This window comes from Pipra filicauda, unplaced genomic scaffold (genome assembly GCF_003945595.2).
Source record: "Pipra filicauda isolate LSUMZ 115617 unplaced genomic scaffold, ASM394559v2 scaffold472_size498715_pilon, whole genome shotgun sequence".
NCBI classification, from domain to species: Eukaryota; Metazoa; Chordata; class Aves; order Passeriformes; family Pipridae; genus Pipra; species Pipra filicauda.
In genome coordinates this window covers 52,566-72,443 of record NW_024104612.1, presented here as the reverse complement: position 1 = coordinate 72,443, position 19,878 = coordinate 52,566, and the positions used below count along the sequence as shown (strand labels likewise).

General features: G+C 46.7%; 1 protein-coding gene across 3 annotated transcripts; it reads left to right on the top strand.

Moving 5' to 3' along the window:
* Nucleotides 1–2,733: 2,733 nt before the first annotated feature.
* Nucleotides 2,734–16,507, top strand: JPT2 (Jupiter microtubule associated homolog 2). 3 transcript variants are annotated; one of them, XM_027737972.2, is made up of 5 exons: nt 2,734–2,825; nt 8,155–8,303; nt 8,789–8,931; nt 15,385–15,430; nt 16,166–16,507. In XM_027737972.2, exons 1-5 carry the CDS (start codon nt 2,782–2,784, stop codon nt 16,348–16,350), a joined length of 567 nt encoding a protein of 188 aa, XP_027593773.1. In that variant the 5' UTR covers nt 2,734–2,781; the 3' UTR covers nt 16,351–16,507. The 3 variants fall into 3 exon arrangements, with proteins under 3 accessions (XP_027593773.1, XP_027593772.2, XP_027593771.1); XM_027737971.2 differs by lacking the exon at nt 2,734–2,825 and adding an exon at nt 3,530–3,544; XM_027737970.2 differs by lacking the exon at nt 2,734–2,825 and adding an exon at nt 7,783–8,037.
* The last annotated feature ends 3,371 nt before the right edge of the window (nt 16,508–19,878 follow it).

The following is a 19,878-nucleotide window of genomic DNA, read 5'->3' as shown; positions in this document are numbered from 1 at the left end:
CGTCCAGTGTGTTCCTTGCTGTTCATGCTCTCTTAGATTTTTCCATTTAACCTTTATTTACTTCATAATGGGGGGGGGCTCAGATTTGTCTATAAGGCCAAGCCTTCAAATGTGAAATTCTAGTTGCAGTGAAATCAGTGGCATAACTCCCATTGGCATCTCCCATCCCAGAATTTTAATGCTTCTTACCATGGGCAGAGAAGGTTTTGGTTGTTTGGGGTTTTTTGTTTGATAGCTTCCATTCTCAGTAGCATCTGCTCATGGTGAGTGTCAGAAAGGTGGCAAAGAGGACTGGCTGTCCTGAATGGCCTGTCTTGGGCCATGGGCACCAGTAACAAGGAGGAGAAAGAGAGAAAAACAAACAAACCACACCAGAAAAATCCCAACTACCACCACGAAAAAAGGTACAATAAAAGGGTAGTGTATATCTTGGGGTTTGGTTTGGGGTTTTTTTCCACTGACAGCTTCAGATAAGCAGGAACTCAGCTGTGGAAGTTGGTTTTAGGCCATCATGTTTTATAAAACCACTACCAGAAACACCTTTTTACCCCAGGACACTCAGGAACAGGAAGCCCAAAGAGGATTGAACACCTTTAGCATTTTGGTCTCTGTAACATACAAAGGCAGCTTTAACATTGCATTGAGAAACTGCAAGTGTGTTCTTGATAAGAAATGTTCTGAAAAGCTCAACAAAAGCCTTATCAGTAATATTGTGAGGCTTCCTTCCCATCCAAAGAGTGAGGACTTGTCTCTCCCATCTGTTCACTGAGAAAACTGGGCTATGACCAGGTTTGAGCTCTTTCTATGCAGCTTCTCCCCTCCACAGACTGCCAGCCTTCAGCAGGATAAGAGACCTTTAAATCTTTTCCACCTTATGTCAAGGCTGGTACTGAATCTTTTCTCACAAATGAGCTAATTTTGCCCTTAATGACTAAAACTGAAGACTAAAAAAATAATGAGTCAGAAGAGTGGCAAAGCAAGAAATTAAACAAAGCGAGATATTGCAGTGAGAGTACATATTTTGGTGCTTTTTTGTTTAGTTTGGTTGGGTTTCTTTAATCCTTTGAGACAAAAGTATGCTGCTAAATTTATGCCTCTAAATTTACTTGGCATATGTATGGAAAGCTGTGGAGCCATGAAATGAAACCTTAGCTGAAAGTGTTGGCCTTTTTGGCCCCCAGGGCACTGTGCTGGTCAGGGACAGGTAGTTGTCCACCAGGACCCCCAGGTCTTTCTGTGCAGAGTTGCTTTCCAGCAGATCCCTCCCCCCAGCCTGTACTGGTGCCTGGAGTTGTTTCTCCCCAGGTGCGGGACCTGCATTTGCCCTTGTGGAATTTCAGATGGTTCCTCTCTGCCCATCTCTCCAGCCTGTCAAGGTCCCTCTGAAGGGCAGCACAGCCCTCTGAGGTATTAGCCACTGCTCCCAGCTTTGTGTCATCAGCAAACTTGCTGCCCCTTCATCCAACCATTGAGGAACAAGTTAAACAACACTGGGCCCTGCATAGAGCCCTCAGGGACACCACTAAGTGACAGGCTCCAACCTGACTCTGTACCAGTGATCATGTCCCTCTGGGATCTGCCACTCAGCCAGTTCTCAATCCAGCCCACTGTCTGCTCAACCAACTCACACTTCTTGCCTATGAGAATATTGTGAGGGGAAAGTGAGGTGGGTGAAAAAGGATTTTGCTTTCTTCTTCGAGTATGGACTACTATCCATTCCGCTTTTCCTTCACAGCTGGTATCTGCTCCTTGCTGGGGGATGGACAGAGGATCCCCTTGATCTGAAGTTGTTCCTGGTGGCTGCTCCTGTCTTAGGGAGGCCAGAGGAGAGTGTCTCTTTGATTCTCTAATACTTCTCAACCTTTCTGCTTTGTCTCGTAACTCTGCTTCCAGGCTGAGCAGTTCATCCGCCTGCTCACATCTGCTGCCATCTCTGTACAATCCACTGAGAGGTTCAGGCAATCCCTACGGCCTGAAGCCCGGGCGGCTACAGGGCTTTTGGCATGTTTTGCATGTCTTTTTGGGAGCTCTGCCTGGGTCACCGCATCTTTTTTGGTGAGTTTAGAGGACTTGGTTCCCCGCCGAGAGGGGAAACATATTTGAGCTCCCTCAGTAAGTGTAATGACCAGCAACTGAGTAAACTGCCTATGCTGCAGCGCCCTGGTGCTCTCCCCGCTCCGCTCCCTGGAGCCCGTTAAATCTCCCGCGGATGTTCCAGGCATCCTGTTCGGCTGCCGAGAGCTGCGGGGCCCGGGGCTGCTGCTCGCGTGTCCCTGAGCTCGGGGACGATGCCGAGAGGCAGCGAGTCGCGAAGTCCTCTCTGAGGGTATTCCGTATGACGATCTTCCCTCCTGGTCTCTGCTCTGCCCCGGCGGTTCCAGGTGAAATGCCTGCGGGGCTGAGGCACTGACCAGGCCCCTACGCGCTGCCGCAGGCCCTCAGCGAACACAGGGCGGACCCTGCCCGCCCGCCGCTTTAAATGCCCTCCCGCTGCCCGCCCCCCGCCCGTCTTTAACCAATGGCTGCGCAGTTTTTCCTGACGGACGCGCGATGTAGTCAATAGAAGGCAGCCAGGAGGATCGATGGCGCGGCTTGTTTCAAGCTTCCCTCCCTCCCCGGGGTCGACCAGGGGGGCGGGATGAGGGGAGGGCGAGCCGCGTTCGATAGGCTGTTGGGTGTGATGGGCAGCTACTCCAGCCAAGCGCGAGGCAGGGCGGGCCGGCCGCTGCTCCCCCGGCGCGGGCGGAGCGGGGCCGGGCAGCGGAGCCGCCGAGGGCCACCATGTTCCAAGGCGGCGAGGCCGAGCCGGCCAAGCCTAGCTCCAGGTTCGGCAGCGGGGGAGGCTCGGGGGGGAGGAAGAGCCGCTCGGCGGCGCGGAGCCCGCGGCGGGGCTTTATTCGGTCGCGGGGGGTGCGGCGCTCCGGCTGAGGGACGGGCGGGGGGGCTCTGGCTGAGGGGGGTCGTGTCGCTGCTGAGGGGCCTCTTCGCCCCGTCCCTGCGGGGCCGGGGCCGGCGCAGGGCCGGTGCCCCCGCCGTGCCTCAGTTCCCCCGTGCCGCACCCCGGGGCTGGGCCGGGTGGGCGGGAGCGGCCGCGGTGCGCCCCCGGCGGGGCCGCCCGGGCTGGGGCAGCGCCCGCGGGACTTCAGTGCCCGGCCCGGCCCTGGAGCTCCGGTGAGGGGTCCCCGGGGAGGGGCGCGGCTGCTCCGTGAGGCTGTGAGAGGGAGGATCCAGCACAAACGCCGGCTTGTTTCCACCCTGCGAAGTTGAAGTATATTGTTATATATTTGGAGGAGGGCAGATCTCCCGAGTACTGCAGGGAGCGAGTGCACTGATTAACCCGTCTGTGAGGCTGTGGCGTGCGGGAGGGAGGGAAGGAAGGAAGGAAGGAAGGGTTTGGGAATTGTGTAACAATGCTTTACGTTTGCCTGGGTTCTAGTCTCTCTGAGCTGTGACCTGGTTGTAAAAGACTTTTGAGGATGCTCTGCCCTTGGTATGGTCCCTGGGAAGCCTCTGTTCTCACAGGACCTTTGAAACCACGTTTAAGGTATAAACTGGGCAGGGCTGGACTGCAGCCCGTTGTAAGGTGTTAGTTAACAGCGAGCAAAGGGGGTGTCACAGCTTTGTCCCAGCGGCGTGGGGTGTGTTCGTGGCTCCTGGGAGCAAAGATGGAGCCACCCACAGCTCGGTACCAGGTTTAAGGTACACTGTGTCCACAGCTTGTTCTGTTCATTCCCTAAACAAAAGTTTATTTAGTGGGAATGCAAATCCTTTTGCAGTTCTTGATATGTAGAAGTTTCTCTGTTTAAAACTGAGCCTAATTCCAAATCCCTGCAGTGACTACAAACACTTGTGAAAGTGGGGAAAAAAAACAAACTCATCCTAAGATGAAGATCTTTCTGAGGACATTTTGCGTTTTGAGAACGTCAAAATTGCTGTTAGAAATAAATGATGCTAAAAAGATTTTAAATGAAACCTTTCACTTAAATAATTGTCCAGTGAGATGTGTTTCCAGTGATCCTGTTAATGTGCACGGCAATAGAGCAAACATCTGGTTTGCTGAATCAAATTAACTGCCTGGTTTTATTTTATTAAACTTTAATAATGACACTTTGTGTTTTTAAGGAAGCTTTGCTTTTCCAAAATGAAACAAGGGATTGCATGTCTAAGAGTTTCTAAAAGCAAAGCAGGAAAGATTTGTATCATTCTGCTGTTACACATGGTAAAGAAGCGTTGCTTAAACTTACCCTCAATTCATCCTGTTTTACTTCTGTGTTAGAACTGTCTGAAAACTGGTGGGAGCTCAGTGTTTAACTTTCAGGCAGAACTAAAAAAAAAATGTATTTATTTATGTAGAAGGTGTCTTGAAGTAATGGATAAGTCTTGCACCCCTTCCATAGGTTGGCTGAAAGGTTCAATGAGGAAAGCGCATTCAAATTCAAGTGTGTTCAAATGTAGAGAGGAAAAAAAGATCAGAAGAACTAATTAAAATTCTTCCAATCTACCAGAAGAGAACAAAGCAATTATTAGAGGCTTTTAAACTTGCAGGGTAGGGCTCTTGATTTAGCTATTCTAGATGAATTGGCAGACTTCTGTTTTGCTGGAGAGGAGGGGGAGAAAGGCAGATTTAGATTTCATAGAAGACAATTTTATTTTTTTTTTTTTACTGCTTAAAAAGAAAACACCTTCCCTTCTGCCCTTCTCCCAAAGGAAGAAAGACCCAACATACCTGGCTACAAGACACAAAAATGTCTCTATGTAAACCGACGTAATACCAACGTAAACTAAAATGACTAAAGTATAAACTGAAGTTACTATGCAGTGCGTGTTGGATTTCCCTGTACTCTGCTGAAGCAGCTCACACTGGCTCACTGAGCTTGGTGGGGTTCACAGGCAGAATCTGATTTTCTTATTTGCTGTGGGGGGACTTCACGTCCCACTCTGGTCTAGAACTGAGTGCACAGGAGTACAAGGAGCCAGTAGTGCTCTAGAGACTCCACAGCAGGAAAATAGCTTTGTATTCTCCTACGTTTTTGGCTGAAGGGAAGGAGTGCAAAGCCCTGTCCTCTTTGCTGTCACCAGCTGGCAAACTTTGTTGCTGTACTCAAGATTGTTTTTGGTAATTCCTGTGAATGACTTAGTTATCTGACTTGGCATTCGTTAGAATTTTATGAACCTGGTGTCACAGTCACTTGAAAGTTTATGGAATGCTTGGAAGGTTCCCAGCATTTAGAGGTTTCTGAGATTGAGGTGGCAAATGCACTTTGTGTATGTATTTTGGGTGATGCTGGCAGGAAAGGTCGCTTGTGCTGATTTCCAAGTGCTTCATAAGCACCACTAGTGATGCCTCTGGCTTATTCATTGAACAGTAGGGTGTTCTTAGTGTGGGTACTGAGCTGAAAATGGGAGGACAATATAAGATTAATCAATGTTGGATTTCTTTTGATGCTTAATTCAGTTTGTTTACTGAATAAGCAAGACTTTTAATCTTAAAATGGTGTTTCTCTAGAATTTTCTTTTACAATAGATCTTAAAACACGTTACAGGAATGAGAAGTAATTATGACTGGTTGTTATTCTTACACCAAAAAAGTCTGAATGTAGTTATTTTGTTATTCCCCTCTATGCTTGTAGGCATGTGTTAAGCAAACAGCATGGTAAAGGGAGTGAATCTGTGGTGCAATGCTTTACTCATATACTGAGTATACTTGGAATGCAAGAGAGACTAGATGCATTTAAAACAAGTATCTGAAAAGAATGTGTAAAGTCAAAAATCATTGAAATTAGGTGAGAGAAGCCCCTTTTAGCAGAAGCCCCTTCCCAAAGTACTTTTCTATAGAGTTCCCTTTTCCTTCAGTCTCCCTGGTTTAAATACTTAAACTGCCTTGTGGTTTCTGGACCATTATGAATGCTCGAAATACATAATTTTCCTATACAATGTCTGCTTTAATAGTGGGTTTAGATCTTCTAAGATATGTGGAAAGCACATAGGATAGTTGGCTCTGTAGTCTGATGGACACAAAATTGTAAGTAAACCTTCTGCTTTGTGTGATCTAACCTGTGCCATGGACAGAAATTGTCCTGTCTGCTGAAATTCTTGTTACTCATCAAGCTTAAGGGGTTCGTTAAATTCACGGTCATGCTAAGGATTAAAATATTGAAATTGGGCAGCAAAGACAGTCTCTCTGAGGCCCCTACTATCTATGAAAACTATTACCAGATTAAAAGAGGAACTTTTTTCTCCTTCCTCCCAAAGAGCCTAGAACTGCTCTCTGCATCTTGAGATCTGAAATGCATGCAAAGCTCATTTTCTAACAGGGCAGCCAAATACCTCTGCTTCTGTGAAATGAAATCTTAAGCTGGACTAGATCTTGGCTCCAAGAGGAACCTTGGAGATAGCTCACCTGAAGTGGAGTGCTGCAGTCTCATCTAGGGAGGAGAGGAGGGGTTGTATTAATTCACTGACGTTTGACTTGTGTTCAGGTTGAGTGGGATGAAGATCTTGCAATTTATAACTGTTGTCTTGGTTTAAAAGTAAAGGCTGGTTTAGATCCCAGATGAAGGGTTCAGACGAGAATTAATAAAATTGAGTTCAGCTGCTTAGACTGTGGGTAATTGGTCAAGTAGATGTAACTGTAAAGATTATTTCTGATGCAGAATCTCAGAATCATTAAGGTTGGAAAAGACCTCTGAAATCATCAAGTCCAACCTCTGCTTGTCAACTAGACCAGAGCATTAAGTGACACGTTCAGTCATTTCTTGAACACCTCCAGTGATGGTGGCTCCACCACCTCCCTAGGCAGCCCATTCTAACATTTAACAACCCATCCAGTGAAGGAATTCCTCCTGATGTCCAACCTGGACCTCCCCTGGCACAGCTTGAGGCTGTTACTTCTTGTCCTGTCCCTTGTTTCCTGGAAGCAGAGCCCACCCTCCCACCCCCCTCTGGCTCCCCCCTCCTGTCAGGGGGTTGCAGAGCCAGAAGGTCCCCCCTGAGCCTCCTTTTCTCCAGGCTGAGCCCCCCCAGCTCCCTCAGCCGCTCCTGCTGCTCCAGCCCCTTCCCCAGCTCCGTTCCCTTCCCTGGACACGCTCCAGCCCCTCAGTCTCCCTTGTCTGAGGGTCCCAGAACTGCCCCCAGGGCTGGAGGTGCCCCAGCAGTGCCAGCACAGGGATGGGCACTGCCCTGGGCCTGTGCCCACACTATTTCTGACACAGCCCAGAGGCCATTGGTCTCTTGCCCACCTGGGCACACACCAGCTCATGTTCAGCCCCTGGCACCAGTACCCCTAGGTCCTTTTCCACTAGACTGCTTTTCAGCCATACCTCAGTATCCATTGCTTTCTTGTGCTTTTTCTGTTAATTTTCCAATTGATTCCACTGATTCTGCTCCCAAGTAGTGGTTCAGTTCCTTTTCAGAGCTGGACCTGAAGTTTGTTGTACAAAACATAGGCATTAACTGTGGACTTACTACCCAAGGACAAGCATGACTTTTGGTAGGTTTTCTAGAAGTCAGTCCATTTCTACTGTAACCTCCAATTTTTCTGCAGATCTGTTTGATATCCTCTGGTACAAAGCTTTGGTTTTAATGGATTTGCAGCTTGACCACTAAAAATCTGGCTTTTTGGTATTCCACTTCTCCGTTCTGAACTCTACACCAGCTACTATGATAACTGATGGTTGAGTTGGCAAACTTTTTAGTAGTTCTGAAATGTCTGCTTTTAAATAAAAGTCGTTGGGTTTGAATTGTATCAGGGATGCATAGTTGGTATGTGCAGTTTAGCAGAAAGTCTGATTCTGTAATTTATTTTTAAAACTCTAACCAGTCATATGCCTTCTCTTAATCTTCTGTTGCTTCTGGAACACCACAGGGAGAGTAGTCATTTGTGCTGCTGGCACCGTTAGCATCATTCCAAGTAATCATGGATAGCTTCATGATCAAATTGACTCACCAGGAGGTTGGCAAAATTTGTGCTGGACTTGGGAATACTTTATTAGAACAGCTCTTGAAAAGCAGATGCTGGGCACAGCAGAATTACCTGAGGTAATTTAAAGTCAGAATAGTTACATACAAGGGAGAATGGGAAGAGGTCATCAAATATGTTGAATGCTATAAATTTTAAATGAACTTTTGTATCTTGCTCCTCATTCTGTGATGCAGGGTATTGAAGCCCCCGGGAGGAGGTTCTAGTAATCTCTTTGGGAGTACAGAGGAAGTGCCTTCTTCAAGCAGACCACACCGGATGGCATCCAATATTTTTGGAGCATCAGAACAACCTCAAAACATTCCAAAAAGAACAAACCCTCCAGGTAAGACCTGCCCCCTCTTTCTGTGCTATTAGGCTCTGAGTTGCAGCACAGAACTGGTTTCATGTTTCTAAAGTGGAACACTGTAATCTTTTTTATGTTGCATTTTTGCATATTGAGCAGGCTTGAACAACAAATCACTTCAGACTTTTGAATATATGAATATTTCAGTGATCTGCATGTTCACAAACTTTTTAGCACATCACCCAAATGTTAATTCTTTCCAAGCTGAGGTCTAGGAAATGATGAAAGGAAACAGATTCTATTCTAGAACTGTGTCAGCAGTTAGCTGCAGTGGGCACAGCCCTGAATCTGAGATCCACTGGTGAATCGTTGCAACAAAGGTTTTCAGATAGGCAAACAAAAGCAAGTCCCTAGGCAGCAGGGCTCTGGAAGTCCTTGAGTTCCTATATCTTTTTAAATATTTTCATATAGAGTGATAAAACTAAGTCATCTTGGAAAAAAAAAATCTAACAACTGCCTTGCAGGAGGAAAAGAAAGTGGCATTTTTGAGGACTCTAGTTCTGCTCAGCCTCGTCCGCGCATGAATCCACCTGGTGGGAAGACGAGCGATATCTTTGGGTCTCCTGTCTCTCCCAGCATTGTGCGAGCACACCCCAACAAGCCCAAGGTATTTGTACTTCTGTTACTGTCAGAGCAAGAAGCAGCTCCAGGGGTCCTCTCACACTGTCGCAGTGCTCTCTTTAAGAACAGACCTGAATTGTGCACAGAGGGACTTTGAGTTAGACAGTTATATTCCCAAAATCTCTTTGATAGCTTGTTATTTTGGGTGTATCTCATCTCTGCAGGCTCTGCAGTTTGCTGTAAAAGTATTAATTAGACTCTGGATATGTGTTCAAAAAAAAAAAAAAAAGAGAAAAAAGCTTTTGATCATTCTTGTGAGGTGCAGCTGGAGTTCTTGACAGAGCCAAGAGGCATTTAAGGTGGATAGGGAGGAGATATTTCTCCTTATTCTGCAGTTTGCTAGAGGTGATCTTGATTCAAATTTGGGAATTTGGTGAACCCCAGTGAGCTACAGTCATAAACCTTCATGTGGCCTGGCTGTGCACTTTGTCTCCCTTAAGTACCTGTATCTACAGTCACTGTGAAAGCACTTCAGCAGGAGATTGGGCTTAAGTGATCAACAGTGAAAAAGTGAACTTGGGATCAGCCATGGTGTCAGGCCCAGCAGATGCTTGATTTGTGGTAGATGAAAGTGTCTCTTTGCAACTGTAATAACTGTAATTGTTATTACAGTTGTTATACATATTTTATAGAGTTGGGTTTAGATCTTAAACCTGTGATGTGTAATAGTTGCTTGTAGTTATGATCAAATCTGGGTTTGGGTAAAAAGCAGGATACGTTGCCAGTTATTTTATTTCTGTATTTAGGTGCCCTATATGTGGATTTACAACCTGCTGCCTTACTCTAAGTAGATACTAATAAGTGAGTAGCTGTTATGTTGATAATGAGGTGGTATAGAATAACCTCCTGGCTACTGCAGAAATTAACTCTGTCCTGGCCAGAACCAGAACATTATTTACCCCTTATTCTATACAATCTACGTCATGTCATTTCCGTAGTCAATGAATGAACCTCTAAGATGTCTTTTGAGTTCATTTAGTCCAGGACTGTGGGTTCTATCCATCCTAAAATGTCTCCCAGGGCAGGAGGCTTGGTGTGCTGTCAGCTGGTTCAAGCTGCACAGGGAGCTCAGGACTGGTGTATCTGGAGCAATCCACCCTCATTGTCCGTGGTACCTATGGCACACAGTGGCAGTGTCATTCAGCAACCACTGTCATACAATTCAACATTACAGACTGTTCTTACCCAAAAATCAAATCCCTTTAAAGGACACATTGTGTTTCCCTGTCCTTCTGCATTACCCATCAAGTGCAAAAATTCAAGGACTTGGTGTGTCCTTGAGCAAAAACAAATCCATGGATGGGTTTGCCTTTGTTTGAAGCAGGACTAATCCAAACTGTCTTGCCCAACATATGCCTTGTATGCCCCACAGGGCCTTTATCCCCTTCTATGGTGCATAGTGGTTTTGATTGGGCAGGACCAGCTCGATTGGTAGAGCCTCAGGTGTTAACTAACTAGCTGGCCTTTGCTAAATGTAGATCCCAGTGTTTGAAGGTCCCACCACCCATTGCTTTTAATGTGGTTTTTAACAGTGCATTGTACTGTTCAACTTTCCCAGAGGCTGGTGCATAACTGGGAATGTGACACACCTACTCAATCCCGTGCTCCCTGGCCCAGGTGTCTGTGAGGCCTTTTTTGAAATGAGTCCCATTGTCTGACTCAGTTCTCTCTGGGGTGCCATGTTGCCACAGGACTTGCTTTTCCAGGCCCAGGATGGTGCTCCAGGCAGTGCTGTGAGGCACAGGGTGCATCTTCAGCCATCCAGTGTTTATTCCCACCACTGTCAGCACGTAGCACTTGCCTTGGCAGGTTTGGGGAGAGTGATGTAATCAATCTGCCAGGCCTCCCCCTATTTATAGTTTGACTGTTGCCCCCCACACCACAGACGCTTTACCTGCTTGGCAGCACATGTTCTACAGTTATGGATAACCTGGGAGATGGTGTCCATATTTAAGTCCACCTCTTGATCATGAGCCCCTCTGGATGTTGCATCTCTTCCCTGTTGACCTGAGTTGTTATGGGCCCACAGAGCCAGAAATAATTCACCCTTTTGTTGCCACTCCATATCCACCTGAGACACTTAAATTTTGGCAGCTCAATCCACCTATCCGTTGTTGCGCTGTTCTTCAGCAGACTGACATGATGGACTTTCACAGCCAATCTCCCTACCCAGGCAGTGATATCTTGCCACACTTCAGCAGCCCAGATGGATTTCCCTCTGAGCTGCCAATTGGCCTTTTTCCCTTGGTCCAACCACTCCCACAGAGCATTTGCCACAATCTACGAGTCAGTAGAGAGGTAGAGTGTGGGCCATTTCTCTTTTTCAGTGATACCTAAAGGCAGCTGGACAGCCTGCAGCTCTGCAGCCTTGCTTGATCCGCCTTGTCTCCCTCAATGGCTTCTGTGACTCCCCGCATAGGACCCCATACGGCAGCTTTCCATTGTGCATGTGTCCCTACAACGCGGCAGAAACTGTCAGGGAAGAGAGAGTGTCACCTTTCATTTCCTGGTAGCTGATTATATGGTGGGGCCTCCTCAGCACGTGTCACCTTCTCCTCATCCTCTTCTGATGATGGTCTGAAATTTTGGCCTTCAGGCCAATTCGTGATGAATTCCAAGACCTCTGAGTGATTGGGGTTTCCTGTCTGAGCTCTCTCTATGATCAGTGATCCACTTGCTCCACGGGGCAGCAGTGGCATGGTGTGTGGAGGGGACTTTCCCTTTGAACATCCAGCCCAGCACTGGCAGGGTGCCAGGAGGAGCTGTGCTTCAGTGCCAGTCACTCCTGAGGCAGCTCAAACTCCTTCAGAAGCTGCCAGGATCTCTTTTTCAGTTTGAGTGTAACAGGCCTCAGATCCTTTGTATCCCTGACTCCAGAACCCCAGGAGTCATCCTTGGGTCTCTCCCCAGGTACTTTTTACCAGAGACTCCAGTAAGGACTGTTCTCCCTGGCTGCAGTGTAGAGCATGGTTTTTTACATCCTATCCTGTCCTGACTGGCCCAAGGATTACTACATGAGCAGTCTCCTGTTTATTGTGTTCAAAACCTTGTTGTTGCTCAGGGCCCCACTTGAAATCATTCTTCCATGTCACTGGATAGAGAAGGCTGACAAACTGACTGTAATTTGGAATAATCATCCTCCAAAAACTCACAGTGCCCAGGAAAGCCTGTGCTGCCTGGTTGCTGGTTGCTGGGGACATAGCTGGTGTTTTCTTAACCACATCCATTGGAATCTGACAATGTCTGTCTTGCCACTTTACTCCTAAAAACTGAATTTCCTGGGCAGGTCCCTTGACCTTACTTTGCTTTATGGCAAAACCAGCATTCAGGAGGGTCTGGATTATCTTCTCCTCTTTCTCAAAAACTGCCTCTGCCGTGTTGCCCCACACGATGATGTCATCAATGTAGTGTAAGTGTTCTGGAGCCTCACCCTTTTCTAGTGCAGTCTGGATCAGTCCATGGCAAACGGTGGGCTGTGTTTCCAGCCTGGGGCAATTGGTTCCAGGTGTACTGCACACCCCTCCAGATGAAAGCCAGCTGTGGCCTGCACTCTGCTGCCAAAGGGGTGGAGCAGAACTCATTAGCAGTGTCGATGGTGGCTGCCTTGGACTCCAGTTTGTACTGAAGTTCCAACATGTCCAACACAGCGGCATCAGTGGTGGGGTGACTTCAGGCCACTGGACTTACACACTGGCCCTGTAGGGCTATTAAAGGGGGTGCAAATCTTGCTGACCGCTCCCTGGCTCTCCAGTTCACAAATTATGTCCTGGATGGGGCTCACAGAGTCCCAGTTGGTGTGGTATTGTCAGTGGTGTCAGTTTGTTCTCCTCCTTTCATTGACATTACTGCCAATGAGTCGATGTACGACGATGGTGCTCTCTGTATAAACTTCTGCCCCAGGGATTGTGTGCACTGGTCCTCATCTGGATCTACAGGGCACTGCTTGTTATTTGAATCCCTATGGATTTCACCTCCAGCACAGCTGATTATCTGAGGTACTGGATACCTTTCTCCATGGCGTTCCACCTGCTTGGGTCCACTACTAGAACATCCTTGGAAAAGGGTGCCTTTCCTTCACGCCTGACAGGAGTCGCCTGCAGAGGCTGAGAGTTTCTGTTCTCTTCCCACAATCCTGTGTTAGATGCCCGTATCCCAGGACAGGGATCCCACTTGCTTGGCTTGACCACCATTTGGTTTCATATTGTGGGCCGCAATATCCCAGCTCTGGAGCAGCCAGGTCACCAGGGGCTCTCTCAGCTGGAGGCTGAAATCTTTTCGCATATCTTGCAGCTGGCCCTGCCTCTTATCTCTGGCCCTGCCTCTTCCTCATGTTCTGAGGGCCCTGCTTCCTCCTCATCCCTCACTGGGAGAACTGCTTTGGTCTTGGATTTCTTCTTCTGTATAGGGTTGCCTGCTACTGGCACAAGTTGTTCCTCTGGTTCAGCTGCAGTTTGAGTGGCCATGGTGCCTGTTGCTCTGCTTTCCTTCTCCTCCCCCTGAGGGTTCTGTCTGGTGATGAGCAGTGTCTAATAAATAGCAGCCAGGGCCCAGCACGTTGCAATAAGTTCTCTGGAGCTGCCACAGCATTCTCTTGTCAAAGATTCTCCACTTCATCAGGGTCTTGTGGTTGTTCAGAGGTGAACTTCCAAACCATTTCTCCAAAAGCTGGCCCATTTTCTCCCACATTCCATGACACTCATGACTATCCACCCTTGGGGCAGATGTCCAAATAACCTCCATAGAAATCTCTTTCTTGACTACACAGTGCAGTGTGGACTGCACTGAGGAGACCTGGCAGACTTAACAACAAGAACATGCTTTCATTAACATCCAAAGGGAATTCAAGATTCTCAAAGGCTGTTGTAACAAGCCTGAAGGAGGAAAAAGGGGTGAAAAGCTGGGGTAAATCATTCTCCCCTGTTCTTCCCACAGACTGGGTATGATTATTAGTGGACTCCCAAAGGTAAGGGCAGGAGAGCAGCACTGAACACACATCCCAAATGACCCTCGCTGCCTTGATGTTATCATGTCATAAACCAATATCTCACAGTGCAGCAACAAAGCAATCCTGATCCCTCTCCCTGCTCTGAAAAATATCATCACAAGGAGCACATATTGCATATATGGGAATATATACAAGATGGGAATATACACCCACATGAACAGACCAAGCAACATTTTGACCAGTGGCTCCCTACCTAATACAACAAATGCTTAGATCAAATTTGTTTCCAACTCACTCTGGACAGCTCTGTTATTATCTCAACCCTTCATGCCCCATGTTGGGTGCCAAATAAGTCTGTTGTGGCTTAGGAATGGTATTCCCCAATTTAGTGTCCCCACTGAAACACTCCAAACCTCACAGCACTTGCTCACTCCGCCCTCCCCCATGGCAGAACTGGAGGAGAGAATTGGAGGCACAAAAGGTGAAGATCACGGGTTGAGATAAGAACAATTTGCTGGAAACAGCAATGAAATAAGAAATTAACAGTAACAGCAACAATATTAATAACAGAGTGTGCAAGAAAGGCTTAACCTTTTATGCATATTCTGAGTAGTGTTTGGGGCAGTAAGAAAGTAGGAGGAAAAATAAGACTGGGAGCTAGGTTTTGTCAGGAGTAGTGCTGTTGGTGTAGGAGAGGGCTTTGCTTTGTTCCTCTGTACCCCTTTATTGGGATGGTCACTGTTTCCTTTTTAGAAATGTAACATTAATTCCCATGAATTCCTGACTAAATGGAGGACAACACTTCAGAAATTCCTGTCTTTAATTAGAGTATTGGAATTGTGGAAAATACTGGGGTGGAAAGGAGACAGCATATTTACAAAAACTACTGCAAATTGAGTTTCATGGCTGGGAAAACACACCTCTCTAAAGTGTGACTCTGTATTTGTGACAGTCAGTTGGGATTGTTGGGGAAGTGGTCTTAAGAGGTTTTGTTTATTACCTGACCGTTGGGACACTTGCCGAAGACAGGAATTGCTGAATATAAATAAGGTCCTCAGGAGCTGCTTGTATTCTAGTTGTGTGTGCCAAACTTCTCCTGGGTGGTAGTGGGTGCTCAACAGGAATGGTAATTCCAGACCTTACGATCAATGAATCCTTAAGGCTGGAGAAGACCTCTAAGATGGAGTCCAGCTGTTAGCCCAGCTCTACTGTGCTTACCATTTTGATGATCCACTGTAGCCTCTTCACCCATGTTTCAATGAATTGTCTGAGATGGGCACCTTACCATAACAGGAGTTTTGTCCCTCTGCTTTTGGGGTTCTGAAATGGAGGAGGGGATGAAGAGCTGCACATGGTGCCTGCAGCTGTTTGCTTTTACTGTGATCAACATATGAACTTAGATCAGAAACAAAGCAAAACTTTCGGAAGGCTTTTGTGACAGACTTGATGTTTGAGAACGATAATACGCTAAGACAGTTCTTGATTTCTTTGCAGGATCACATTGTCTTGAAAGAAGATGAAACGCCAAAGAAGCTAGAAGGTCAGCAAGAGAGATTCCTTTCTCTGTGCTCTTTGAGAAGATATGCTCTGAGGAATAGTTTCTTATGCTTCCACTTAAACACCAACCTTAGTCTCATGTTTTTGGGATAATATACTGAGAAGTCAGAGATCTAATCTCTTGTCTAAGGGAGATGGCTTTCTTCCTCCTTTGAGGAGAACACAGGCATGAGTCTTGCTACTCTGTGTCTGTGTGTTTACGCTTCGCTTGATACCATGTGTGTATATATAGATATATATGGAATCTGTATATAGCAAAACATCCTATCAGGTTACTTCTTCCTCCCTTGCCATCTCCTTCAAGTGTGTAATCTTGGCCTTCTGTAATTGTAAATAACAAATAGCTGACTGAAAAAATGTATTATTGCTCAGCCAGTTGTTAAAGAGTGATGGGAACCCTGCTTTTCAACTCAGGATGAAAGGATTGATTGGTACTTTGTATCTCTTAATTTCCTGAAACTACCATAATCATTCTGAAGGTGTATTGCTGAGCCTCCCCATTCTCCTTAGAAAGATTGCTGAAGGAAGAGAGGAATTGTTGTGGAAAGTGAAATTCTTTTCTCAGCACCTGTTTCCTTCAGGAAAAATGAACAGATAATGGGAAACCTTGGTGTGCTGGGGATGGGAGACATGGGAAATAATATAGTCTACAGAAAATGAGGCACTTTGTGGACTAAGAATGGTGATGTAATGATCTAATCCCTTTTCTTTTATGCAGCTACAGAAAATGTCAAACCACAGCTGGAAGATGGAGGCAAGAAAAAAGATGTGGGCAAAGAGGAGCGATGCAAGGAGCCAGAACCCAAGATAGACAATCACGAGCCCCGCCTGGGGCCAAGGCCACGCTCACACAACAAAGTCCTCAATCCACCCGGGGGGAAATCCAGCATTGCCTTCTATTAGGGTCATCAGGGCACTGTCCCTAATGGAGTCTGCACAGAAACTCTTGTCTGTGGTGGCGAGGTCAGTTTATAGACTATTGCTTGTGGGTAGATTCTTAGGCAGATGGATGAGGGTTATGTTAGAGTGTGTAGGAAAGGTAACCTGGTGATTTGGGGAGGGCGGGCTGGGGAGGGAACGGGTGCCCTGTGGAAGATGTAAGTATTGGCCTGCCTAGGTGGGTGGCAGAGGGGACATTAGTGTAACTTTGTGAAAGATCAGTGCTACTTTGTGGTGAGTTCCTCAGACTGTTAGGTTGTTAGCTAGCTCGTGGCTCAGGACGCTCTAGGGGAGTCAGGCTTGCCCATGCAGCCAACATGTCAAAGGTCGTGAATGAGGAGCAGCCTGGAGATTCCAAAGTACAGCAGGTAGGCTAGGCTTTCCCCATAGCAGTGGGATGCAGCTTCACAGCATGAGCTGACTTGCAGTGACATGAATGTAAATATGTTCCACTGGAACAAGTAGTGCTGCCACTGTTAGAAGTGTCTTCAGTCTTTGGTTCTCTTTCTCCTTTCTTGCTTTGCAACACGTGATTGCTGATACAAGGACAAAATATGCTGAAAGTTTCTTTTATACTCATAAACCTTCGCTACGTTTATAAAGATTGCGGTCTTCCCCTCCCAGGTATTCAGGCCTTTCTGATGCCTTTGGTAATCTGCTGATTACAATGACTGGATCTTGACACGTGGCAGTCCAACATACTATTTCACGTAGGTGCTTCTAGAAGACTTTTATTTAAAAGTGCCCTGTTTGAGTGCTTGCACACGTTCTGGTAAAGATGTGGGTGCAAAAAATAGCTTTATGGTACTCTGCACAGAGGTAACTTGAAGTTTACAGTTACCATGGAGAATATGCCCAGGTGCCCAGCCAGGTCACTCTGACCCAGCATGTGTGGAAATGCCTTAACTTTGGCACAGGTTTTCACTTTGCACCCCATGGAAACTATGACTGTTCTCTCTCCACCACAGTGAATTTCCTGTTTGTTTTGTCTGTGCTGACTCTGTTAGTGAATTCTCCTGTCTTTGGTGAGCCTTACCTTTGCCTTTGACTGCCTCACGTTTTTGTTGGTAAGGTTGGGAGAGCTGTGTGGGTTCTCACCAAGCCATAGTTGTTTTTGCTGTAGACTATCCTAGTTGGAAAAACAAAGGCTTAAGCAATACAAACCTTCTGTTAGTGCTGGCTATTGTAAATCATGTTTGGAAGATGTGCATGTTTTGCACAGACATTTTTGGGGTAGGGTTTGTTCTCTGAATGGACTTTTTGATTGTATCCACAACTTTGATATATGAATGTTAACATTAGGTGCTGACTGTTCAATGTATTGAATAGTGACTTTTTAAATCTGATGTATCAAACAGGAGTTGTTCAGGTACACCAAAGAACAAGTGGCCTTATCTGTATGTCCACTGCTGTTCTAGCCCAGGTTCCCTGGGAAGTGCTGCCAGTGAGAGGATGCTGGGCCAGGCGCTAAACCTCTCTGTGATGGTGGTGCTCTCCAGGCCACAGTTCCCCTGTGGCAGCAGGGTGGGTGATTGCTTGGACACTTATTTGCCTTTTCAAATCGTGAAATATATGGGGCAATGCTAAGGGTAAAACAGCCATGGAGAATAGGGATTTCAGTGTCTTTGTACCTTTCAGATTGCTTTGGAGCTGCCTGTTATTTGTCCCCCTAGGAAAACAAGGCAGTGACTCAAACTACAACCCTGGAATGGACTTTTGTTACTTCCAAACATGTATTTCCTAGCAACTACTCCTGAGTCTGTGCTCTCTAGCCTCTGGCTGTCTCAGACACATCTATCTGTTTCAGCTCCTTGTTCCAGTACTTGACAGGAGGCTGTCATGTGGGAAAGTCGACCAGAGGCTGCTTCCTGCATTGCAGACTCTGGTGCCATCTGCAATACTGAGCATTTGGCATCTTTTAGTCCCTGATGTGCATTGGCTGCAGTGCCTGTCTTTTAAACAGCAACTTCTAACTAGGCCTTAAATTAGTTAAACTATGTTAATTTTCTTGCATTTCTTTCTTTGGAATCTAAACAAGGTTTTCAACTCATCAAGTAAGATTGATCTGAGCTTTTCTTTGGGACAGAAGGAGATTGGAAATCAAATGACAGAACATGCGATTGTCAATAAACCTCTGTATTTTGTTACTTCATTGTGTGCTGTAGATGTCTGCTTTTATAAATCAGTCAATCTATTTCAGTGTAGATACACTCATGAATTTTATTGTCTGAAGCGGGAAAAATTACACATAAATTTTCAGGCCTTCCATACAGGGGACTGTGCTCTGGAGCTGTGACATCCTGCCCAAGGCTGCCAATGAGACAGACACTTCTTATCCCTGGGGAGGGTTCAGTTCAGTGCCTTTTTAGGGGCAGCATTCCATGATGTTCTGTACTACACAGGGATTGTTATGTTCTTCAGCAAGATTATAAATAGACTTAAATATCCAAATAATTTAAATATTTAAGGCTGCTTAATGTACAATAATGTAGTAATTCCCCTTGAGCAGGGGATGTTCTTTAGATGGAGAAGTCATACCCCCACTTCTGTTCTTCCAGTGAGTGCATAAAACCCCCCTCACGTGCCAGACTGCCTTGGCTGACAGGAGGGAACTACACCCACAGAAACTGCTCTTCTGGGTGAGCTGGACACAGTGGCCTCTCAGCCAGCACGCTGTGTGTCTGTGGCGTTCATCCTCCAGAGCCTTCCAGCCAGACCTCACTCCTACAGCTCCTGCTGTGTTTGGCCATTTACAGTTCAGAACTCTCCTCTGAAGCATGCACAGTGCTTTGAGTGGGATCTGCATAGTGTGGGAATTTGGGAATGTCCTTGGTAGACACATTAGCAATGAAGGATTGTCCTTCCTTTGAGTTGTGGCAGTAGACCACAACAGAGCTTCACTCTGCAACCGTGTCTTACCTCTGCTTTCCCAAAACTGCAGATTTCACAGAATATGCAAAGTTGGAAGGGACCCTGTTATAGGTTAGAAATCCAGGAGAATTTTCTTCCCCCTGCCTCCCACTGTAAGAAAGATGGAGTCCAAATGGAAAAAAGGTCAATTAGCCTTACAAAAGAATCTAGCTGGCCAAGCTGCATTCCTACCGAATGGCCCATCAGAGGCTGGGGGAAGAGGGGAGGAGTTTTGGGAGGAGGTGGCTGGCTCTTCTGGGAGGGGAGAGATCAGACTGGGGAGACGGACCGGGCATTTTTGGAGAGGGGGCCTGGAAGCCGGTCTTTCTGGCTTTTCGTCCTGGTGAGGCCTGACCACCGGCCCCGATCGGCTCGCACGCTGCCTCGTGACTCCAGCTGGGACCTACTGGGCTTTCATCAGAAAGTCTCTGTGCTCGCTGGGAGAAAAGGAGGAGCTTTGGGGCGCCGTCATCTGAGAACAACAGTGAGTCCTGTGGGGGTGGACTGCTTTTCCTTCTGCCCTTCTTCCACTGGGGGAAGGGCCCCCGTTGTTTCTTTTCGGCTTCTCCCGCGATCCGAGAC

What these genes read in the sequence shown, in the direction of transcription:
- JPT2 (XM_027737970.2), top strand. Translation starts at nt 7,916, where the DNA reads ATGGATAGCTTCATGATCAAATTGACTCACCAGGAGGTTGGCAAAATT. An exon ending in CACACCCCAACAAGCCCAAG is followed by an intron (nt 8,932 to 15,384) that starts GTATTTGTACTT and finishes ATTTCTTTGCAG; the next exon opens with GATCACATTGTCTTGAAAGA. An exon ending in AACGCCAAAGAAGCTAGAAG is followed by an intron (nt 15,431 to 16,165) that starts GTCAGCAAGAGA and finishes TCTTTTATGCAG; the next exon opens with CTACAGAAAATGTCAAACCA.